Source organism: Danio aesculapii, chromosome 22, assembly GCF_903798145.1.
Source record: "Danio aesculapii chromosome 22, fDanAes4.1, whole genome shotgun sequence".
Classification (NCBI taxonomy): Eukaryota; Metazoa; Chordata; class Actinopteri; order Cypriniformes; family Danionidae; genus Danio; species Danio aesculapii.
In genome coordinates, this window is record NC_079456.1 from 18,946,410 (window position 1) to 18,972,907 (window position 26,498).

General features: G+C 34.4%; 1 protein-coding gene and 1 long non-coding RNA gene across 4 annotated transcripts in view; one reads left to right on the plus strand and one right to left on the minus strand.

Moving 5' to 3' along the window:
* Positions 1-6,665, minus strand: part of LOC130215567 (uncharacterized) — a 10,608-nt gene extending 3,943 nt beyond the window's left edge. Inside the window, exon 1 of the long non-coding RNA XR_008835728.1 lies at positions 6,523-6,665. This is a non-coding gene — a long non-coding RNA (uncharacterized LOC130215567). The remainder of the gene's footprint in view (positions 1-6,522) is intronic.
* The window catches only part of gatad2ab (GATA zinc finger domain containing 2Ab), a 99,923-nt gene continuing 79,904 nt past the window's right edge, over positions 6,480-26,498 (plus strand). For 2 of the 3 annotated variants that reach the window (XM_056447400.1, XM_056447401.1), the window contains exon 1: positions 6,480-6,834. In XM_056447400.1, the coding sequence (XP_056303375.1) occupies positions 6,495-6,834 (340 nt within the window). In that variant the 5' untranslated portion in view covers positions 6,480-6,494. Of the gene's footprint in view, positions 6,835-9,439; positions 9,602-26,498 lie in introns of those variants that run through there. The other variant, XM_056447402.1, reaches the window with a different exon arrangement.

The window sequence follows — 26,498 nt, forward strand, 5'->3', positions numbered from 1 at the left end:
TGTGTGTGTATGTCGGGGGAGGTCTTACTCTGTGAACTTGAAGAGCAGTTTGTCATGCTAACCATGCTGGAGCTTTTCAATTCACACACAGGGAGCAGAACTTTCACAGGACCTCGTCTTTTTTAATGCAAAACCAGTCAGACCCCGCAGCAGCCCCCCCGACTTCATATCCATACATGCGTCTGTGTAGCCTCTAAATGCCAATCTGAAGATGTTTAAGTAGCTCGTCTTGATTATTTAGCGAATAACAATGTAGCGCGGTAGCTGATTAGTGTTGTTTCCTTTTTAAAATAAGATGTGGCCGTCTATTGTGCGAATGACTGGGGGAAGAGCGACACGGTGGCTCGGTGGTTAGCACTGTCACCTCACAGCAAGAAGGTCGCTGGTTCGAGTCCCCAGCTCAGTTGGCATTTCTGTGGGGAGTTTGCATGTTCTCCCCATGTTCGCGTGGGTTTCCTCCGGGTGCTCCGATTTCCCCCACAGTCCAAAGACATGCGCTATAGGTGAATTGAATAATTAGCATGTTTGAGTGTAAATGAGTGTGTATGGGTTCCAGTACTGGGTTGCAGCCTTGAGGGGCATCCGCTGTGTAAAACATATAAGGATAAGATGATTAAATGGGGTTAAGCCAAAGGAAAATGAATGAATAACTGGGAAATAAGCGATGGACAGGCCTATTAGTGTCTTAATTGCTTGGGTCTACGTTTGAGGTAGACTATATACTCTGAAGTTATGCTGTTTCTTTAAGGTTGTGAAGAGGTTGTGAGGCTATTGCTTGCTGTACTGACCAATCAGAAGTCAGAATTGGAAAGAACTTTGTTTTTAGCATAGCTACACCGTAAAATGAATATGTTTAATTAGTCCTGACAGCATATTTTTAGTTCATTGTAACTTATTAAACTAAGTTAATCCTGTTCTTACTTAAACTTCTAAGTTATGCAAGCTGTTTAAGTCAGTTTAACATAATATAAGTTCAATGGACTCATAAGGTTAATTTTATTCAGCTTAAAAATTTGAGGCATTTTTGTACAGTGTGCTAAGACCATTACAGTTTTGTAGCCTAAAAATTTATTAATGAATATATTGTTTATTATTTCAATCTAAAATTGAAAGTTTAACTTTAAATACAAAATATCTTGATACAATAATGTATCAATGATGCATTATATACATATACATATACATATATATATATATATATATATATATATATATATATATATATATATATATATATATATATATATATATATATATATATATATATATATATAGTAACTTGTTTAGAAACCAATATTTTTGTTTGTGTTTATTTTTCACCTGAACAATAGCCCTACATGCAAAAACCCATTTTACACATTAAAATGGTTACCGATTATTCGTCCATGATAAAGTTTATTATCCAACAAATCTGCTTTGTGATGTACAGAAATGTTTCCCACCTAATTTCAGGGCAGGAAATTCGTTGCAAATAGTATTAAGAGTATAGAATAGACGAGTACTATCCTTAACATGACAACAATTTAATTAATCATCATCGTATGTAATTATTACATTTATTTCAAGCTGAAATTGAACTTTGGAAATATATTATATATCTTTGAACTTGGAAACATATTGTCTGTTGTCTCATTTCAGTTTCATCATTAAATGTTTGTGTTTGTTTGCTTTATTTATATTGTAGATGAAAAATGTTAAATTCAGAGAACATCTTTAGTTTAAGACTCCATTGCTACTTTTATTGTATTCTGTTTACAAATAATTTATTTGTGAATTTCCTCATGCCTGATTCTTGTGACCATCAAACGAAAGTCGCAGTCTGTAATCTTCGGATTGTAAAGGAAGGGTCAGTCTGTTAGGGGCTTCAATTGTGTGTCGTTATTTTTCGAATCATTTGGGAGAGTTTGAAAGAATGCAGACATTAAACAATAATACGGAGAGCGCGTATGATTGGCTGAACAGAAACGCGGGCCGCGCTCTTCTTCTAATGTAAGAACCAATCACAGTTCAGTCATGTTTTGACCCTAAACGCTTTTACTGCACCCCCCGCTGATAACTGGAAATATGCTCTTTCATATAAAATTAACAAGACTGTGGAAACGCGAGAAAGAGGGTAGATGCGGGTTAGCGGCTAAGTGTGTGAAAATACGGGTCGTGTAAATAGAGCCCCTTTTCTCTGAAAATGACATTTGTCTTGTAGTGCATGTTGATAATTTTACGTTTTTGCCTTTTTACAAGGCTTTTTTTTTCTTTACCATAATGTCGAGTGGGGCATTTTAATGTGGCGACGATTTATGGAAGATTCCAGTGAGTGGATGCTTAAGAAGCTGGCAAACGGCCATTATGCGACGTCTCTCGCATATTTAATACACACTGTCCCATTTGTTTTTAACCGAAAACAACCCATTTGGTAGCGTTTTTTTCTTTGTACCTGTAAGTTCTCTGAACCTGAAGCTATTTCTCCTGACTTCGTGATGTCTGCCAGGTTTTGGTTTCCCTCTTCGAGCCTTCTGTAAATTATTCATACATCATTTAAATACATGCAAATAGATTTTCTCCCCTCAGTGGTACCTAAAGGCAACGTCCGAGTTATGGAAACAACCTAAGATCTGGCGAAGAAAAACAGCCTGGAAGTTGCGGCCAAACAGAAGTTTGTTCAGCTTTTCCAGGCCAAAAGAGAAGATGATGTGATGCTGATCACTATATACAAATAATTCAAGATAAATACTATAATAATCAAATATTCAACACACACACTTCCAATTTTACGGCAGCACACGAAGAATTATACAAATATTACTAGCAGGTACTAAGAGGATATATTTTTATTAATTTGACGTAGTATGGTGTTTATATCGTTATCAATTCATGCGTTTATGTTAATAAATGATAAAAATCCGTATTTTACTTGCTTATTGACAGACCCCCAACGTTGAGTATTCTGAATAAAAACTGTTTTATAAATACACCACAGAGGATTTTATGTTAAACTAAAGGGCACATTTGTGTGTGTGTGTGTGTGTGTGTGTGTGTGTGTGTGTGTGTGTGTGTGTGTGTCAAGGTCAAGTTCAGGCCAGAATTTGATCAGATTCCTTTTACTCTCAATCCTTGCAATTACTTTATAATACTGCCACCTAGTGGTAAGACCAACTCACTAAAATAACGCAATTTATGCTGAAGAACAAATATATTCAGTTCAGATATTTTTAAAAGGAAACATTTGGTTTAAAATGGGATGCGCATGACTTTTTTATTATTATTAACCTCGACATTAATTTATCAGACGCATTTATTACGTTACCCTACAAAATTAATATCATTGCTGAGCAATGCAAGGATAACTTAGCCTTTGCTGCCCTCTAGTGGTGTGACGATGATGTTTAAAGCACGTCATCACCGGAAAATTATTTAAAAACTTTCAGAATAAGACACAATTTCGACAAAAATCGCTACACTATAGATAGTTATTGCTTATATAAATAACTTATAAATGATAAAATAATTTAAAAATAAATAAATTAAATGTTGCTTGTTTACAATATCACATATTTAATAATAATAATAATAATAATAATAATAATAATAATAATAATAATAATAATAATATATTATATGATTTTTCTTTACATTTTTAATCTAAAAGAAAACTATTTATTCAATAACAGTAATATATTTTATTTTATGTAAGTTCGTTATTTTATTAATTTATCTGTTATTTATTTTGTTGTTACACTTAAAGATTACAGTTATTACAGATATACAGTTAAAGTCAGACTTATTAGCCCCACTGTTTATTTTTTAACAGAGAGAAGATTTTTTCAACACAATTCTAAACATAATAGTTTTAATAACTCATTTCTAATAACTGATTTCTTTTATCTTCGTCATGATGACAGTAAATAATATTTGACTAGATATTGTACAAGACACTTCTATACAGCTTAAAGGGACATTTAAAGACTTAACTGGGTTAATTAGATTAACTAGGCAGGTTAGGGTAATTAGGCAAGTTATTGTATAATGATGGTTTGTTCTGTAGATTATTGAAAAAAAATTACTTAAAGGGGCTAATAATTTTGACCTTAAAATGTTTTTTAAAAATTATAAACTGCTTTTATTCTAGCAAAAATAAAACAAATAAAACTTTCTCCAGAAGAAAAAATATTATCAGACATACTGTGAAAATTCCCTTGCTCTGTTAAACATCATTTGGGAAATATTTAAAAAATAAATAAATTCAAAGGGCTAATAATTCTGACTTCAACTGTATACACACACACACACACACACACACACACACACACACACACACACACACACACACACACACACATATATATATATATAAATGTATGTATAATATATATGTATATATTCGCACACACAAATGTTTATTATTTGTTTTAGTTATACAATAATATTAATGTATAGTCTTTAAAAATATTTTCATTCATTCGTTCATTCATTTTCTTTTCGGATTAGTCCCTTTATTAATCAGGGGTCGCCACAGCGGAATGAACCACTAACTTATCCAGCATATGTTTTACGCAGCAGATGCCCACATTCATTCACACACATACACTACGGTCAATTTAGCTTACCTAATTCACATTTACCACATATTTTTGGACTTGTGAAGGAAACCAAAGCACCGAGAGGAAACCCATGCGAACACAGAGAGAACGTGCAAACTCCACACAGAAATTCCAACGGACCCGGAAAATAATAATAATAATAATAATATTTAGAAAAAATATATACAGTTATACAAAAAATTAGGAGACCAATTGAACATTTTAAATTCCTCTGGATTTATGAAATAAAGCTATACATTTGAGTAAAACCTCATTTTTATTATTTACTTAACTTTTGACATTTTTTTTAAAATTTAAATTAAATGTTCTCATTTGCACATTTTTTCATTGTATTAATTTATTTAAGCAAAAATAGTTGCCATATGTCTGTATTCATTTACCAATGTTTATATTCAGACAAGTAATCAATATTTGGTGGAATAATTCTTCAATCAAAGCAAAAGAAACTATAAACAAACAAATAAATAAACAAACAAACAAACATAATGCTCTAAATTATTAGAACCCGCTCGGCTAGACTACTCAACACCTTCTTCCGACAGGCTGTTAGAGAGCCCTCAACTCCAGTCAACTTACCCCCCTCTGAAATCTCATCCACCCCCATGCATTCCTGAGTATGTCCCACACAGGTGTGTGGGCTTAACAAACCACCTATAGAAAAGACACCCTCTCATCTCTCTGACTCTTGCACCAGGTTGCACATTTGCACTATAGACACTTTCTTAATCACTCCATGTCTCTTGGAAACATTGTGCATTTCAAATTGTGCTTCAATTAGGTGAGTGGGCTTGACAAACCATCTGCAGAAACACTCTTCTCTCTTAAGCATCTGACACTCTTCTAATCTTACAATTAGTATCTTACAATAAGTAATCTTACAAGAACTCCATAATGAAAAGGATGTTTACTAATAATGTACCACAATAATGTTACACTGCTCGCTTCAACCTTAAATAACTCTTGCACAATATTAAACCTTAAACACCTGTCTTGCACAATATTCACCTTTAATACCTCTCTTGCACAATATCCTGCTCAACATTGTTCAGTCTCATGTAAAAGTATAGCCCGTCTTATGTGTATAGTTAAGTATCTTATAGTATATGTTAGTTACACAAAGGTTTTCAAAATAGCTCTTACAGTATGTCCAGTGTTGTGTTTGTATTTATGATTCTTTTATGTAGCACAGTTGTCCTGCGAGACACGACAGTTCTTCCACTGTATGTCCACACATGTAGCAGAATGACAAAAAAGCCCGACTTGACTTGGAATTTGGAGTTTATGATGCTAACTATAGTCAATGTACTTATGTTTATTTATTAATTTTGCTATTTGGAATGCATATCTATTTGTCAACTTAACATTTCTATGTATATTTATATGATATTGTTTATATTATGGGGTACAATTGTTTGATGAGCTGTCAAACCCTAAACTAACCACTAGATGTCACTAGATATCCATACAAGGCAGACTTTTTTAGACCTATTGATTCTGATCTGAAGATGTTTCTTACAAAAATATAATTTACTCTACAGAAAATGTTAAAACATAGCATAATAAAACATAAAAGTAACGTTTTAGTAAAGTAACGATAGCCTACAATTACATGAAAAATATCCCCACATTTAGTGTCCAAACCATAGCTGTTTATGTAAACAAATTGAAAAGTTAGTAAACAAATTGATTACACAAATTATTTTATAGGCTCTACTTTATACGTTTTATCTCCCAAATAACTATACAATGTCGCCACCTCGTAAACACACAAATAAACTCAAAGAAAACACTCGACTTCTTAACTTCTCCCTATTTCCGCTTGCCGGTGTTCTGCTTCCGGTAAATCTAAAAATATTTTTTGACATACACACACAGCGATTTGAAGTGTCAGAGTTTAAAATGAGCTCCGGTTCGACCTGTGCTGTACCTGGTTGTCACAACAACTCGAAAAAGCTGAAGAGTTTCCAAGAGAACATCTGTGTCGAGCACCAAAAGAGCAGAAATGAGTGTCCGTGTGCTGCGCCGTATGCACTTCACTGTATGCCGACCAAAGCGGAGAGGAAACGGGCTTGGCTCTCGGCTCTGAAATTAAAAAGTCCACCGAAAAGAGTTTATGTGTGTTCGTTTCATTTCGTCGATAAAAAACCCACTGAGCTCCACCCGGATCCTGAACTTTACCTGGGTCATGATCGACCTCAACAGAGCAAGCGAAAACAAACTGAGGAAACCGACGGACTTGGTATGTTTATGAAATGTAACAATTGTGTTGATGTTAATTATTTATTAATTAGTTTGTATCTACTTTACGTAGACTGCGTGACAGCGTGGTTTCTGTTACTTTTCTCAGCGCACTTCAGAATGGACCAATCACAATCGTTTAATTAGAAAATACATTGGTGCGGAGAGTTCCGATATTAACGTCGGCTATTACGTTTTTTAAAACAATATCTTAATGTTTTGTTGTCTCCTGGAGACAAAACTGATATATTTCAACTAAACACTCTCCAAATAATCGCTTTTGTGAGCCGTAGAGCGCCCTCTGTTGGTGTAAAAGTTTTTGTACTGCAGTTTGACGATTCATAAACAAAATAATAGCTGGCATTCTATTGATGAAGTCAGATTGGAAAATTAGACATTATATATTGAGATAAAGTTGGTTTCATATTCACACATTCAGACTTTCTCCTTAATATTGTATTTTCAAAAAAGTATTCGTTGCAAATAGAGAAAATAAATAGAGAAATCATTGAAGCAGCAAATGACTATCAAAGTGCAACATTGTTTACAGTCAATTAAATATTGCTAATGTTGTTTTGAAGTCATATTGTCATGCTATTACTGACCGAATATTCAAAGTAGCATGGTTAATAATATAGGGATCCTGTCAGAAGTTGACACTGAACGAATGTGTGAATATAAAACCAACTTTACCTCAATATATTATATTGGAATGTTTTAGAGTCTTAATTTAATAAAATAGCATCTAGATAAAATGTTTGATGTTGGCCTGAAACCTTGAAGACATTTAGAGGCATTGATACACAGATTAGTCGTTAGAAATGTTAGATAGAATGGAAGTGGAACGTTAAATGATTCGAAATGGCTTCTAATAATTTTAAACATTCTGTAAAATTAAGTTTAAATGTATTCAGTGTTTTAACCGTTATTTTATTAAAACTTCTTATACTGAGCGTATACTATACAGAACTGTTTTTTTTGCCTTTACATTTAATTAATCGTAATAATAATAATAATCGTAATCTTAATCGAGCTCATTCAACTTTTCTCAGTCAGAATTTGGCCATCTGAAGAATAAAAAATAAAAACATGTAGAGCTTTACAATTTTTCCAATCTCTTTTGTAAAAAAAAACATTTTGAAATGTTCATGGATAACAAAAACAGCCTAATTAGCAATAAATTAACATTAATTTTAACTTTGGTGCTTATTTTATTGGTATTTTTTTTTTTCAAGAATAAAGTTCTGAATAAAAATTCTGAATAAAAGTTGCTTGTAGTAAAAGATGACTTCTCTTACATCAGATTATATGTTTTCTTTAACAGGATGTTGGACTCATGAAAAATAATTGTTTGCATTCTATAAGAGCCAGTTTAATATGAATTATATATATATTTTTTGTTGAAATGTTACCTTATGTAAGTGATAGCTAAAGATATAATTCCTGCCAAATTTATGTTTCATAATCATGTATGGCAAAATTATTTCTGATGCTTTATTTTGTATAATTTGTGTGAATTTCAGTGAAGTGTTAACGCAAGTATTGGAGAAACAGTTTTCTTACCATCTGTTGTCAGTAATAAGAAACCTTTCTGTGCATGTCTAAACACTGTTGGAGACACACAAAAAAGGATGCAGGGTGTAAGAATCATTTTAATTTTTGTACTTTCATTTAATTTTTCATTTGTTTACGGATTTGTCTGACATTGTGACGACAAACTCAACGTTCCTGCGAAGCAAAAAAAAGATTTAATTTGCAGGTATGCATTTATTGGAAACCTGCATTGATGGGTTATTTTCACAATTTAAGATGTCAGAGCAGTAAAAATATGACATGAGCTCATGTATAGGACAAATTCTGGACCTATTATCAGTGGGGGGTGGGTCTTTCGAACCACCCGAACCCCTCTGGCTACGGCCTGGTCAGCATTTCTGGTCTTTATTTGTGTTTCTGGTAGAGGTGAAAAAATGATATCTTGCTAATTAACACACACACACGCACGCACGCACACACACACACAACGTTTATGATTATTTCATTCTGAGAAATGATGTGTTTCTTAGTAATTTGAGAACTTCATTGTGAAATAGCATTTCTGGAATAATGATATTTTTGATAACTATCATTGCATTTACAGTTCCTGCATCTATTTTCATCTATAAATGCAAAATTAAACTGACGTCTGTCTTCTGAAACGGATTTCATTTAGAGCACTTTTTGGATAAATGAACAAAAAGTTACAGTGTTTTAAGGTATGTTTATACAGCAGACTACCAAAGTTTTAGCTTGAGAAAGTTAGGAAATCAGTAACAAGTGGAAACCCCAGATTTCCAATGACATCAAATGAAAGTGTTTGTTCTTCCTACCAATTGTAGTTTTTCAGGAAAAAAGAGATCTAATACAATGAATTAATAAATAAATATATATTTTTTACTTAACCCTGTAATCCAGTATAGCAAGAGAGCTGTCAAGTGGTCTTTTATTTTCTGGAAGGGTCAACGTGGGTTAAAAATAAAGTGTAAGGATGCTCTTCCTCATGCAAGTCCCTCTTCATATGGGCCAGTGCGCTTCTGCGCATGCGCGGTGCGGTGACTCGGGTCCATGTGTAGGCAGCGAGGATCTTTATTTGGCGACCGGAGCGGCAGCGGGCAGGGCAGATAGACAGAGGGGATCCCCGGGATACTTTTACATCAAAAATACTGTGGTAAATAACAACAACCAGACGCGTGGAGGGTCCTCAGTAGACCAATAAGCGTTTCATCTTCTCAGTAAGTTCTCTTCTAAAGAGAGATTGAGTGATATTGTATGTTTTCAGAGTGTTTTGACTTCACATTAGCTTTGCTAGCAACTGGACAGTTGAGTTAAACAGAGGATTTACAAACTTAACCATCAATTTCATCAAGTAAACTTGACGGATTGCATCTAAAGGCATCGATACCGATACCGTGCGATATAATAATCAACTTTAGTGGAGAAAGTTGTTAATTGTGTTCTGTTTGGGGAAATAAACTAGTCATTTAGCTCGCCTGCTAATTGGAGTTGATGAGTTAGTCAGCATTAGCTGATGTTAGCCGGGTTAGCTAACTAGTTTTGCTTCCTCAGCACTAAACTCGCCGGGTTTTATTTATTTAAGAGTTCGTTTGTTGCCACTGAGCTTTGCTAATCTCAAACTCCTTTTAAAAACAAGAAGTTAGGATATTTTGGATTTTGTCATTAAGTAAGTCATTGTGTTTTATAAACGTTGTATTGTAGTAATACAGGGCAGTGTTATCTGTTTTTGGGTAATGGCTACCTAAGTTAGTTTTTAAGTATGTTTTATTCATGATAACAAATGTAACTTTATGGGGAAACTACAGAGTTAAAATTGCTGCAAGACCTAATGGTGGTGAAAATGGTAAACATACAACATACATTTTACTTTCACTTTGTTTTGATTATTTTAATAATGTTTTGAAATCTACAGATATACAGTTTGTATTATGAATAAAATTTTCAGGATGAGTTTCCCAAGGGTCAAATATGCCAGTCTTGTATTTTGATTTGGTTTGTCGTAATAAATGTTGAAGAATAGACCTTTTGAATATGATATATGTTCCGAATATGATGGTGATATCTGCATTCTGACACGTTTTACATGATTCCTTTTATGGACCTTTGACACAGACATCATTTTTCAGAGAGGGCCAACTGGTCATGTGATATTTACACCAGTCATGTAAAAGTGTTCATATGAAAACCAAGATACGAGTGTGAAGTTTCATTTACAGTGGCCACTGTTATTACACGTCAGATGGTTTGAAGATAAAAGGTTAATCTGCTTATTGAGATTATTGTTTCTTTTCCTTTTACTTGTTTAAAAAAACGTTTGTGACCAGTAACCTGTAAGTTGAGTCTTGAGTTCAGAGGTTGAGACCAAGGGCAGAGTTCAAAGTTTCAGTTTCTAGTTTAGGCTAACCAGTATGTCCTACTGGTGATAGTAGATATCATAAGAATTTTTTTTTTAGCCTTTTTTTTTTTTTTTTTGAGCTGCTTGTTTTATGATAAACTGGGATATCTTTTGAGTTTGTTGCATTTCCTTTATGAGGCATTTATAGGATTATGGTTAATGCTGATTAAAAGTGTGTGATTATTATGAAGTAATTTTTATTAGTTTTACATACACACACAGAGATATATAAATATTCACAATAAAAATGCTGGGTTCCACACAATTTCCTCATGCTGTCCTAACACAAATTTATTGTTAACCTAATTGTTTGTACAAATTTAAGTGGATTGAACATAAAACATTTATGTTGTCCCTCCAAAAACAAAAGCAGAGGGATTGTGTTGAGTCAGCTTATTTTTAAAAAAAAACTAGTTTGACCAAGCAGCTAAAATATGTTTTTTTGAGTCTTGTACAATGAGCAGTTCTGATATAAAGGATATAATGATTTGGTATGCAGGCACCTCAGATATGAAGTCATAAGTTGCATCCCAAATGACACATGATACACTATGCACTTATTCACTTTTACACTCAGCCATAGTCATTCATGTTCCATTCTTCTTTTATTGGTTGAATGTGTACAGGTATTTAAAGGGCACTCGTTCTTTCTAGGATTTTTGGTGTGAATGCACTATTTCTACTATAAAATGGCAAAGAATAGTGCACACATATGCAATTTAGAACGTCCCCTACACTGTAAATCCCAAAAAGTTAAGGGAATTCAAACCGTTTGTACAGTCTTACAGTTCAGTACATCGACTTATCATGCAATATATGAACGGCACCTCAAGTTTTGGTGATGCAAAATATATCGTTCATCATGTTTACATGGTGTCAGCGAGTTCAGGTTTGAGGAAACCGATTGCAACAAAGTATTTAAGTTCAAAAAAATAGTCCTAATGAGTACTGTGAACTTGATCTAGTTGAGTAAACGAAGCAAGTTGAGCACAGTAAAACCTGATAAATGAAGAGAACTCAAACCAACTGAGTACTGTAAAACCCAATAAGTTAAGGCAACTCAAACCATTTGAGGAAACCGATTGCAACAAACCATTTGAGTTGAAAAAACTAATCTATATGAGTACTATGAACTTACTCCATTTAAGTTGAAGTATTTAATTAACTTCAAAAGAGTAAATTTTGAGTTAACTACACTCATTTCACTTGATAAAATTGACTGTTGGGTTTTACAGTGTATGGTTTTAGTATGTCAAGTATTAAAGCTAAACTTATTTTTTTATTAAACTAAAGTTATTGTGATTAACTAAATATTGTGATTTATTATTTACACAAGATTTCAGATCTTGTTTTCATGAGAGATTTACTTAAAACGTTAAACACCCCTTAAAACATAAAATATCATGATGGTGGAGAATTTTTTTAGTGGAAATGCTCTTCAATGACTAGTTCACCTAAAAATGAAAGTTTACTCTACATCAAGGGTTTCCAAACCTTTATGAGATTCTTTCTTCTGTTTTATGCATAATGTTTTGAAGAACGCTGGAAACTGGAACCAATTTTAGAACCACTGATGTTTTCAGTAGTGGAAAAAAGGCAAGTCAATGGCTACTGGTTTCCAATATTCTTTAAAACATGTATTCAACAACAAAAGTATTTGGAACAAGTGAATGGTGAGTAAATAACAGATTTTTCAGTTTTTGGATTAAATATCTCTTATTTCTCTGGTGAACTATTCAATGAATGGCTTGCCAGAGATACGTTTAATATTATGTGGTGTTGTTTACTAGCGGAGCTGTTTTATAGATGACTTTCCAGGCTAAAAAAACAGATTAAGCATTTACATAAAGCATGAGATTTTCATTCCTGTGTTTTTAGTGCAATTACATGTTGCAAAGAAGGAGAAATCATCATATTCACGTTCACTTGTGCTACGCTTGAACTGAAACATTTTTGCAGTGATCTGTCAAGTAGGGCTGTCTCAATATTCAGTACATCGACTTATCATGCAATATATGAACGGCACCTCAAGTTTTGGTGATGCAGAATATATCGTTCATCATGTTTACATGGTGTCAGCGTGTTCAGGACGGTTGAGGAATGCTTACTAACAAGCGAAAAAAGGTGAATTTTGACATTTTCCCAAAAACTGTTGACGGTTGGAAGATGTGCAAATGAGCTCTGTTTCAAAGCTGCGGTCCACTACCAGAAAAATGACTGTTCACAAATAACTTTAAAGCCTTTTTACAAATGCATTTGTTTTTTGTTCTATTGTGTCCTGAAGTGTTAATACCCATTTACAGTCTATTCTGTTGCTGTTGTATAGTCATTGTATAAACACAGGCATTAATTTGCATTAAAATGAAAATAATATCACTTATCGCAATTTCGTATGAGAATATATCGCACATCAAAAATGATTTATCGTCACAGGCCTACTGTCAAGTAGGCATGGGCCGGTATAATATTTTAACGGTATGATAACCTTGGATAAAAATACCATGGTATCACGGTATTGTGCTCACTTCTCTAAAATATATTCTTTTTAAATGACTGGTTAAAAATCAAAAACTTTTTCTTCTTTGAATAAAATATATTATATATATATATATATATATATATATATATATATATATATATATATATATATATATATATATATATATATATATATATATATATATATATATATATATATATATATATATATATAATATAATATATATATAATATAATATAATATATATATAATATAATATAATATAATTTTTTGAAAGATTTATAATATTTTGGAACAGTAAACATGTCAGGCTAAATAATTCAAATGAATCATTCACTTCTGCTGTCTTCATTTGCTTCAAAAACACAAATTTCTTTATCATTTAAAACGGCATCTTTGGATTTTTTTTTTCTGCTGGAGAGACTGTTGTCCTGAAAATAAACCAAAAAAATAAACGTAAAAAATGTAATCTTTAGAAAAATTTTGGCAGTTTTAAAACCTTGACTTTTCCAAACAGCGGTATGCATTGAAAACGGTTAGCGTCCCATGCTTACTCTTAAGCCACTTTAAAACAGTGTCTTATTTGAATTTCCTGATGAAGTGAACAGAATTGGAAAGACGAGACCCTTTTTTAATTGAAAGCTTTAAAATGCAAAGGTTCTTGTAATTATTGTATATGCGGTAACTTCAAATAAAACTGTTAACATGCCAACTTGCTAGTGTGAACAAAAGCTTGCAATGCTTGCCCCAACCGTCGACTTTTTCTGATTGGCTGGCTGTTTTGGAACTGACATTGTGTGGTGCTGCGTGTAAAAGTAAAATTTTTTTTGACTGCATATTAAAAACACAGCTTTTCAGAAGACGTGAGCATAATGGTCACATGCTTGTTTGCATAGAAAAACAATGGAGAAGTTGAGCATCGTACTGGAAAAACAGATTCTGTGTGAATGTCCATGAAGAGTTGGTCTTGACCTTTCAGTGTTGTTCAGTAAACATATCCTTACTCCCAGGGCTGTTTATATCGAAATTGATATTTAGCCGCACCATATATTGGTGTTTCGTAACTTCTCAGTAAACATTTAATTGACCAAACTGAAAGATCTGTATCAAATGTGTACCACTGAACCCCAGGTCACAGCTGGGCGATATGGGCTTTTACAAAAAATCCCCAATTTAAATTAATCGATTAACTAGGGCTGGGTGATACAATCGCTATTGATATTTATTGATCAAAACACCATTGTCAATATCAATAAAAATGTGTTATCGATATTGACAAAATATCAATATTTTATTTTTGACTATTAAAACTATTTGCCTTAGTTTTTGCTTTTGATTATTAAAACAATTTGCTTTAGTAAAGTTGGTAAATTATAACAAAGTGGTTAAATAAAAAAGGTCCTAATATTCCTAAATGAAATGTTAAAAGCTATTCAATAATTATCAATATCGAATAATATGAAACATGACATAGTGATACATTTTTTTGCAATATCTCCCAGCCCTACGATTAATGATAATCAATTAGCTTGAGCATATCATAAGTATATAATTAAAGGATATAAAAAGGCCAAGAAAAAAACCTATGGGAAATCTATAGGAGCGTTGATGTAAACTACACACTTGAGTTAATCAATAAAATGTATTTATCGCCCAGCCTTACTTGGGGTAATTTGAAAATGTAACCGAGTTGAACAATTGGGTAATGAAAAGAATGACAGTTATGAAAACAATATATTCAATATATTCATGCATTCCTAATTTAACTTTATTTTTTTTAAGCTAGTCTGGCTGAGCATATGCCTCAAAAACCATTTTAAAAAATCTTGACGACCACAGAAATTTGTATAATAGTGTATAATTATCAAAATAAAGTTTAAAATTGTTTTACTAAAGACACTGACACATCGACTTTTGTAATATATCTTTTGTATCCCAATATTACCCAAGTAATCCTTTTAATTGATTTGTTATTACGTTAAGCTCTGAATAACAGTGAATGGACACAAACTGACCCAAGATGATTTTGACACCTGGGCTTATTGTGAACTGCCATTTCATCTCTTCAATTCTGAAACTTTGGACTTTGTGTAAAAGTGTAGCTGTTGTTCATCATGTATGAAATCACAATCCTCTTGAAATGCTTCTGCGGTTTCTCATGGTGGAGAAGAGGTGTAGTTCAAGGTTGGTCTGCCTGGGTGTGTCGCGGTGGTGGCTTAAATAGTTTTGTCTGAAGGATGACTCGAGGTGGCTTGTTGTAAATATATTGGGTGCAACCAACTTGATGTCAAGAAACCATACTATATAAATGCAGTGAACACAAAATCAATAGCAAAACCTTGATCTTAAATCAAGAATATCAAGCAAGAATATCCCAATACACTTCTGTCAGCGTGTGCCGGGTGTTGTCCAAAACTGACGTACCCTATTGAGTGTCCATTAAGCAACCAGTTAAGCCACTTGGCAGCTCTCAAGTGAGTCGTAGCAGGCATGTCTCTCCAAATCTCATGCCACGCCAAGGACAAGCCTGAATACAAGTGGCGTTCTCCAAAAGAAGAGTTTTGTTTCCAAGAGCCATTCCATTTTGTACCTGAGAAACACGGCAGATCCTCCTGTATTTGAGATGGTGGCAGCTGGTAAACAGGAAGGGCTGGAGACTGACACATGGCTGTTGCAATCTATGATGTTTTTACTGTTCGATTCCTACTTCCTGATAACGTCAGATGAGGAAAGTCAGGGGGAGAGAATTGGAGACTTCTAGACGTGTGTAATGGAGGGCACGGTATCGTTTTGTTCTGAAAGACTCTTCTGTTTTGGCTGTAGGCCAGAAGTGCATGCCATTGTATTAGAGTTTGAGCGTTTCATTTTCAGCTGACTGTCATTATCAGTTAGGTGTGGTTTTTGTGGAGGGGTATCCTGCCTGATGATAACAATAATTGGTCATTGGTTTTCTTGGAAATCACCACCTTTTTACTGGTCTCATAAAACAGAGCTATTTATTACTTACAAATAGGAGATCTGATTGTCATTTTTATTAGAAAAACATTTTACTTAAATATTTTTGCTGTTTGTGTTCATTTTTAGATTTCTCCAATTTTCCCATTTCAGTTTTTTTCATAAATGTTTTAAGATTTCAGTAATTCTGCAGTATATTTTTTAAAGTTTGTTTTACACCTGGTAAAGAGCAGATCACAGGGGTTTTTAAATAGAAAAAATATATTATTGTCAGTTTGTAACAAAGCTGTCCAAAATCTAAGCAGCCCGCAAAGTTGGTAATCACAAGGTGCATGGTAATTAAAGCAATTGCTCAAAAGAGTGTCGGCTCTGAATCTCCTTAAGTTGTTATATTTTTGAGTCTTTTGACTGCTGCTGATCTGTCAGCGTGACCACTGTAACACATTTGCATGTTCCCTGCCAGCCCATGACAAAAGGAACATGCTAAAATGGCTGTTTTGTTCTTGACATGATATAAATATGGCATGACCAATCAAAAATTAGACTTCGATTATGTTATGGAGGGGCTTGTAGACAGTAAGGCCCAATCCCAATTCTACCCCTTAGCCCTTCTCATTTTGCATGTTCACGTGAAGGGGTAGGGGTGTCCCAATTCTCTTTAGCTTTAACGGCTGAGGGGAAGGGCTTGAACCACACTCGAAACCAAGTAGTAAGAATTTCCCAGAATACACTATCTGCATGGCTGCACACAGAATTTTTTGTCATTATTGCAAATTTTTACATCAAACAAGCATATGTATTAGTTCTTTCATAACATTTGTGTTTCACCATAAAAAAAACTGCACAATTTTGCTATCTATAATCTCTAATAATAACTCCTGTATAGTAGTCCCAAAACATTCGGTCACTCGGACACTGGAATACCCTGTCAGAAAAGTCTAGTGGCTAGGAATGAGCTTTTTACAGTGTCTGGTATAAAGTTAATGTTGTTTTTGTGTGTTTACATAGATGAATATGGCCACAGTGTAAATGCACAGTACAGTTACGATCTTATTGCCACATTAGATATAAAAATAACGCATCTGAAAGAACTACAGCAGTTGCCATCGTTGATCTCATTAAGTAAGGGATCGCGGTGACATATGATGACGTGTGCAGGTGTTGTAGTGTTGTCCCATTTCTTAGGGTTAAGTTTTAAAGGCCTTCACACTCCTTTTCAAGGGCAAAGGGGTAGGGGTTCAAAAATAGAATTGGGATTGGGTCTAAATGCTGGTAAACACCATTCTACATGCTGAATTTGCCCAATGAGCTCCTTCATTAACCCGACAAGAGGCGAAACGCGCTAAATCAACTAGTCAGATTTACACTGAACCCAATGACGAGGCCCAGTAGCTAATTGTTGGTATTGTGTATCCCAGCCCTAAGCCCTGGTTTAAATTTATTCTAAAATTAAATGCATATTTTAATAAAAGTACAACTTTTCTAATATTAGTTGCACTTAAACTTGTGGGAGACTCCAAAATAATATTAGAACACTTTAAAATATCAAATGACCTGCTCTTCAAAATGTATTAATGCAAGATTCATGCAGATTGTATGTTTTTTTTTTCTTTCATTTTAGTAACTTTTTTAAGAATTTGAGAAAGTACATTATGCTATATTGTTTTATGTTGTAGTTTTATTTCAAATTCCAGTTTCAAACATTAGTGTTTTTTTATTTTCGAATATAAAATTTGGCTCGATAAGGGTTACCATGTTTATTTTTATTGTTAACATAGTTCACTGACAAGTAGAGTTTTTTGAATGAAGGGTGAACATCAACACTGAACTGAAATTAAAACAAACATTGCCTAAAACAAGCAGTCACTTTATTCCTATAAAAAGTGAAAATAAATAAACAACCTGCAGTTAAATTATTTGCAAAGGTGCGCAGGTATGCGACCACAAGAAGCCTCTGCTGGACCATGTGTGCGCTCCATGCAGAAGTATAAATCAGCTTAACCGTGCGAGGTCTCCACATGCGCTAGGGGAAAATAATTGAAAAAATTGACCTAGAAAAATGAGATCGATTATAGGTGCTGAATGTCTATTTCGGTTACTTTTCGATTAATTGCCCAGCCCTATTCATTAAGTATATTTTGTTAAATTGAAAATTTTGCATATAACACCCTATATTATTGTGTTATATATTATATTAACCTAGATAAAACATCTAATGCTGTTCATTAAAGTCATTTCTTGTAATAAAACACGCAGAGATGAGTTCTTGAGGCTATTTATTTTACATGTATATTTAATGTCAACCTTGTTCCTGGGTATAGAGTTGGGTGCGGGGCAACCTGTTTGATTGACCAATGATAATGGCTTGTTTTGTACACTGTAAAACCCGACAGTCAACTTTATCAAATGAAATGAGTGTAGGTAACTCAATTTACTGCAAGTTAATTCTACTCATTTGAAAAGAGGTTTGAACTCCGTGTTGAAGATAATGAGTTAATTAAATACCTCATTACTTCATCTTAAATGGAGTAAGTTCACAGTACTCCTATATATTAGTTTTTTAACTTATGGTTTGTAGCTATTGGTTTCCTCAACGGTTTGAGTTGACTTGACTGAGTTTTGCAGTACTCAGTTGGTTTGAGTTCACTTCATTTATTGGGTTTTGCTTCGTTTACTCAAATAGATTAAGTTCACAGTATTCATTAGGATTAGTTTTTGAACTTATGGTTTGTTGCAATCGATTTCCTCAAATGGTCTTAGTTACCTTAACTTATTGGGTTTTACAATGTAGCAGTTATTGGGTTACCTTTTGAAATGTCATCTAGTTCTGAAGCAATCTGCTAGTTAAGTGTGATTTCACTTGAAGTGGCTTCCAGGTCCAAGCGTTCTATCAAACTGTATGGAAAGACTCAACAAATGGTAATAATAAACGTTTACAAAGTGATGTAATATTTCAAAAATCGCAATATGTATGTCCATACCCAATATCCTATGGCCAGAAAGTGATACATTTTTTATAAATTGTTAAAATATTGACGTCTCTGAAGCAAGTACAAAGACTGATGTGTACACCATGATTAAATATGAAATTCACTTTAATATGTGGCATATGACTAAATTTGGCCATAAATGAATAGTTTCTCAATTCAAATGAGTAGCGGCATGGACCAGGACACAGTGTTCCACACGTCACAACTTAACAAGCACATTCAAGTCGTAGAACCAGTGATGCTAGTAAAATTCAAAGTTGTCAAAAAAAAATCTAAGTTGTAATCAGTTGCGATTGGGGAAATTGGTCTTGAATTCTAAACTCCATATTACTATTTCAGACATGTAGTTGGATTTGGGTTGTGTAGGAATCGAGCTTGCGATGAATTAAGAAGCTAACTCTGTGCTTTTCTAGAGTTTCTCCAGCAGTTTTTTCCACTGTGTGTCAAAGCTGGACTTTTGCTGACGCGGCGACTCTGGAACTCTCTCTGTGTGCCGTAGTGACATGAATACACCGTTAAGGTATTCATCCAGGAGCGAAGACTTATGGGTCCTTGCATGCCTCGGACACACTGGGGCTTATTTGTTCTTCATATGTATGCGTTTTGCTCCAACATTAGTGAAATGGCTTTGGTGGTGTTCTGGTCCTATATAAAGCTCAAGTCCCTTATTTACTCATTTTACTGTTTGTCGAGTGCAGATAGTAATCTGTTCCTGTGCAAACATAAAAGCTCAACTCTTCTTAACAGACGGCATGATTTGCATTGCAGGACTACATATTAGCAACTGAATATGCAGTCGCTACGTTCAGACTCGCATCTGATGGAATATACTTATTTAAAATGGTTTTTCGGGATCAGTTCAGACTGATCCACTTGTTTCCCCCCGCTCGTCAGTTCTTTATACCTGGCAGTCAGCCCGACAGACCAGAGAGATTAACTGCAGAATCCGGCTGCCATTCAAAATAAGTGCTTCAATCTAATTTAAGTCCTCAGCCGATTAGTTAAGTTTGACAACGGGATTATGAAGGTGAACTGTACATATGGATCTGTTCATACATCCTGGATTTGTAATGATCAGATATCTCTCACAGACCTGCAACTGTTGACCAGGCATGAGGTTTTTACAACTTATTACATTTATGGGTTACTTCTAGTCTTAACTATTATGTATAATTTGGCTGATTGCATTTTTATAGGTTGCCAGGTCATTTTTAGAAATGCAAAATTAATACATGTGCTTTAAAAATCTTTTTGAATTTATTTGGCTATTTTGACAATTCTTACAGAGAAATTACCTTTTTTCTAAAGGGTTTTTACTGTATTTTAATATCCTAATTAAACAATGCAGTGTTAATAAGCTGGATTTCTTTTAAATAATCAATAATAAATAAATAAGAATAATAAATTAATTAATTAATAACAATGATAATAACCTAGAGCTTTACAATTTTTCTAGCCTCTCTTGTAAAAAGTACATTTGATAATTCATGGATGACAACAATAGCCTAATAAGTATTATAAGTAACGTAATATGGGCTGCCTTTGGTGCTTCACAACATTTTATTGGTAACTTTTTCTTTCAAGAAGGTCCAAGTTACTTTGTAAAATGTTTTTTCTATTTAACAATACAGTGAAAGTTGACTTTACTTTGTAGTTCTTACTTTAGGTCTTAAAGCCTTTTGGGATTGGGTTAATTTGATTATTTATGATGGCATAACAGTCAAAATAGGACAAATGAGCTAATGTATGGGCCAAATACTGGACCTTTGTCAGTAGAGGGGTTATTTATAATAAATAATTATAAATAAATAATTATTTATTAGTTATCTTATTTTTAATTATCTCCAAAGTGGATTAATTAGAAAAATATCTTTAGAAATCTTAGTTTTGATAAGGGATGCACTGCATACCCGCCAACACTCCTGTTTTTCCCGGGAGTCTCCCGTATTTCAGACCCATCTCCTGCCACCCTCCCGTTTTATTTCTTCCGGAAAATCCCCGTGATTTCACCCACCTGCGCTTCACAGTACTAACACCACTATATACACAGTACCCGGTTCTGAACAGTGTTATTCAGACACCTCACCCCCGAACCTAACCCCCCCTGTCTTCCGGATCCTTAGGGACAAATGTTGGCAGGTATGATGTACAAATACTCTTAACATCGGCTTTAATACTTATAATTTTTAAGAATATGAACTTGGAGTAAAAAAAAACTAAATTTTATGTTGCAATGGTCCACAATATATAATTATCTTTTTATTTTTTTTCTGCTGTAAAGTTTTGGAAGCAGCAGCAGGTACAGGGAATACTGGTACTGTGACTCGTGATGTATCAGGTGCTTCATTAATAGATATAATGTGTTCCACTTTGTAATAAACATTGTAATACTTCTCTGTAATGTATATATGAAAAAGAGGGAGAGAAATATGACTTTAACTTGCTACTATACACACTTTTTACTGGAGTTAGCAATACATTTAAGCGTTTTGAGCATTCATAAATAGACCCACATGGAATCTACACATGCCAAAATCCACAGATTTCCGCAGATTTTTAGCCCATCATTGAGTCTGTTTATTTAAATATGTGTACATTTAAATTTATTCAGTTTTAAATTAATTTCAGTAATGATATTGACTAATATGAAAATGTTTGATTTGATTCATTTACAAAACAGTTTGTAAAGTCATATTTTCTGTCCTTTAGTAGGTATTAGGGATGCACTGAAATGGATTTTTGGGTCAATATTGATAACCCATAACTCTAGGTTTGAAGTATAGAAATATTTCAAAATTGTATGTTTTTATACAGTGAACAACGATTTTATTATAAAAACTTCATAAAAGTTTGAACTGATCTTAGAACAGCCTGAAGCAAAAAAAAAAACAGTAATATTTCAAATAGCAAGGTGATTATATAGACCTATATTTAAGATTTCACATAAATCAGCATGTCAATAATAAATTATTTCCATTTCTTCATAGCAAATTAACATGCAAATTGACTGTTGCATAAAAAAAGTTTAAATAACAAAATGGCTTCGTATGATTACAGTCGATGCACTGAAGTTACTTGGACTATGGCTTCACAATGTGGCTAAAATCATTCACAATATTGAGATTACAAAATCTATGGAATCTTTTTTTTTTCTTTCTTTTTTTTAAATTAATATACTTCCCTTTATTTCCAGTTCCTCAAATATTTGTGTATTACTTGGAGCTCTAGACTCGCTCTTCACACTGGTGCAACTAACTCTATTTTGTCGCAAGTAGTGATACACCGTTCACAATTTTCAATGGGTGATTTATTTATTTTTTATTTTATTTTTTACCAAAAATATTTCTCAGTCATTTCAATTAGAGCCAGCAACTGCACTTTAATCATGATCCACACAATGGAGCAACATACATTTTCTTGGGTAGTTAGTAATTTGAAAATAGATTATATAATTTTCAAAAATATAACGTCAAAAAAAACCAATCTGGTTTGACACAAAACATACTGCCATAAACCTAATGCTGCATGCACACCAGACGCGGAAGAAGAGTCAAATGCGAGTAATTAACATGTTAAGTCAATGAAAAGACGCAAATAAACATCCTGCGGCACGTTATGTGCGAATGAAGCGGCGCAAATTACGGGATTCGCACGAATGAAGCGGCGCGAGTTGAGCGTTTTGCGCGATTGATGCGTGAAACTATCAAGTTGGAAAATCTGAACTTCAGCGGACATTCACCCTGCGTTAAACAATCAGGAGCTTTCTCTTGTAGGGGAAGTGATTATGATGTGCCTGTTATTGGTGTCCTGGGGGAAAATCCTCCTGCCGACACCGGACAACAGTTCATCAAACTGGGCTCGGTTCATTCAGATGCACCGCTGAAAACCTCCATCATCCAGGTTAAGTTTCTGGGGGAGTTTATGAGCTCACAGAGCTGGGTGCACCTCTTAAAGGTTCTAGTAGACTCAGACACTGCTCCAAATTAAGCGGATTTGATGCGCAAATGAAGCAAGTAAACTCAATGTTCATGTGTCTATTTACGCGCGAATAGCGTGATTATTTGCGCATACCGCATCTGTTGTAATCACAGCATAAAACTGTAGACATGCTGGTTAAAACTGCCAATTCACTTTCTTCTAGCAGGTGGTGGTATAGAACTGCAGGTGTAACCGCGTTTCTATCGTTACAGCTGTAAATAAAGCAACTGCTTTGTCATATTTAATACGCATTATACATGATATGATGTGGTCGCTGGTTCAAATCCATTTTTTTTCCCACAAATTTCTGTGAGGAGTTTGCATGTTCTCCCAGTTTTTGTGTAGGTTTCCTCCCGGTGCTCCGGTTTCCCCCACAGTCCAAAAGACAAGCGTTATAAGCGAATTAAATAAACTAAATTGGTCGTAGTGTGTGTAAATGTAATTGTGTATATGGGTAATTCCCTGTACTGGGTTGTGCCTGGAAAGGCATCCGCTGCATAAAAACATGTGCTAGAATAGTTGACGGTTCATTCCACTGTGGTGACCCCTGATAAATAAGGAACTGAGCCGAAGGAAAATGAATAAATGGTCTAAACTTTTATTATGACAGCATGTTAGAAAACAATATTTATGATTTTCCCACAATATTTCATACATCATGAACTTTTCATGTGCTAGTGAGTTTTTCAAACACCGTACTAATTTATAATCCACACACGAAATGAAATGAACAGATTTTAACAGCACCATTACACAGAATGAAGCCCGTTAAGTCTAGATGTTTACTCAAGCTTTAGACTTTGAAAATGAAACATCAAGTGATCACCTGAATGAGCTGTAATGAAAACTGGCCAAAAACATAAATATGATCTGTACAGTCTATAATGTTGAAATGTTTGGGAATCATGGAAGAATGAAACAAAGTTAAAAGTTTGGTTAAAGTTCAACCTGTCTGCCTCTTACTGTACTGAAAGCCTGTCAGGATCTGCTTGTCTCTCTCTGCATGCATCTGTTCACCGCCTTCAGCTTCTCTGATCTCTGTTAACATTTTTAAAATCGATTTTGTGGTATAAAGTTTTTGCAGTGCAGTTTGTCTGCAAATCCAGACATAGGTCGACAGAACTACAAAAGCAAAAAATCCTAAGCCTCTCAGTCCTCACTCGAACAACATTGTTTTTCTGCATGTCATGTTTTGTAGGTATCAGTGCAGTTTATTTATGTTGTGTTATCGTAAAAGTCTAATTAGTTTTGAATTTTGCGATTATCACCAATACTTGTGTATTGGCACACCCCAAATTAACACAATGTAGGTCTTTCGTGCTTTGAATGTCCCGTTTATTTACGATACCGCTATATTGAGGCACCCTTACTTTGAACATCTCAGGAGCATTGCTGTATATGGAGGATGAGAGAGCTCTTGGATTTCACCTGAGAGATCTTAATTTGTGTTGATTTGTATATGAATGAAGATCTCAGGGAATTGAAACAACATGAGAGCAAGTAATAATAAAAGAATTAAAATTTTTCATTTAACTAATCCTTTAAGCGTTGTAAAGTGTAATCTAGAAGGAAAGGGCCAGCTCAATTTTCTGAAAATGAGTGAGTTTTGTGTGAGCGTGTCTCTGTCATCCACACATCATAGATATCATACGAGCTTTCATAATCTCAAATTAATTTAAGTTGATGCAGAATATAATGCTGGGCATTCCTGTCACAGTTTCTGCATTGTGTAGTATTTTATTGATATCCATGCTAGGCGTGGGACGATAACCATTTTCAATGTATGCCGTGGTTTGTAAAAGTCAAGGTTTAAAACGGCCAAAATTTTCTGCTAATCATTCTTATGGTATATGTAATTTTTTTTAATTAGGTGTTTTTAGGACAACAGTATCTCCAGCAGAAAAGAATGTCATTATAAATTGTAAAAAAAGTGTGTGTTTGAAACTTAACGAAGACAGCAGAATTCAATGATTCATTTGCCCGACATGTTTACTGTTCCAAAATTTATTCAGTAAGCGATGCTTGCATTTGTGACAAAGTATTTTCGACAGAGATAAATCTGTCATTCCTTGACTTATCCATAGCTTGAATAGATTCTTGGATTGCTGCCAGTATTGGGGATAAGGCCGTGGTCTTGTCGTTGACAGTTCAGTTCTAGCTGCTTGTTCAGTCAGAGGCTGCGTCTGAAACTGCCTACTACTCAGTAGGTACTGCATTTGAATTTAATCGTACTACTCGGCCGTTAGAAAAGTACGTTCTATCCAGTATGAATGTGAGCATTATGAATGGAACTCGAACTTACTACATCCAGCATTTTGTCATAAACATGTGACCTATCCGCATAAGTTGCGTCGCTTCACTCACATTCATGAATTCTCTCTTGTGGCATCATGGGATACAGTGTTTCCTCTAGGATTTTTTCCAGCTGTGGCGGCAGGCCTTTTTTTTTTTTTTTTTTTTTTTTTTTTACACAGATCTACCAACTACCTGTGGCGTTATTTCAATGACAAATGTCATGAGCGCAGGATTAGTCTAAGTATAAGTCGAGATCACATTTATGTAATAGCCTACAGCATGCGAATCTTTTTGCTTGTGTGCCGATTTCCTCTGCTCGTGCACAAAACTTCTTGCACGCCCCCTCAAATATAAGCCGCTTCAAGAGCGTGCAGATCTTCTTGTTCGCTCTCAAATAAACGCTGCTGAAGTGCGATTTAGTGCGTTTATGTAACAAGTATGTCTCCAGCATTTATTAGATTTGCTAGGAATATTTATGAATGGGTTCATTAGGCCTACAGAGCAATATTAATGCGTCCTGAAGTAAAGTGAAACGGCTGTACGTCGTGTTTGCTTGGTCTCGCTTATCACGCACCTGTCAGTCAGCACGTAACCTTAAAGGGTTAAACAAATGACGCACTACACTACTAGGGTTACAGAAATGTTCACGCTGTTATAATTTACGTACCCTTTAATAAGTTTTTGTGCGACTATAACCCGCTATTAAAAAAATTTAATGTTTTGATTTTAAATGAGAAGCTGTAATGTAGCCGTGGCGGGATGAATTTTGGCGTGGCGCCCCGCCATGGAAGAATGAATGTAGCGGAAACCATGGGATAGCACTGTGTGCTTGGGATTCACACTTCAGAATCTCGCCGGAAGTAGTAGGTCATCTTGGTAGCGGTGACGAGTGTGGGCAGTGCTGAGAGTCGAGAGCCCAATGGAATGAATGTTTACAAGTGTCGAGGACTCCAGATGGAGACTGTTCTTTTGTGTTTACCTCGTGATTAAAGTTGTTGTAC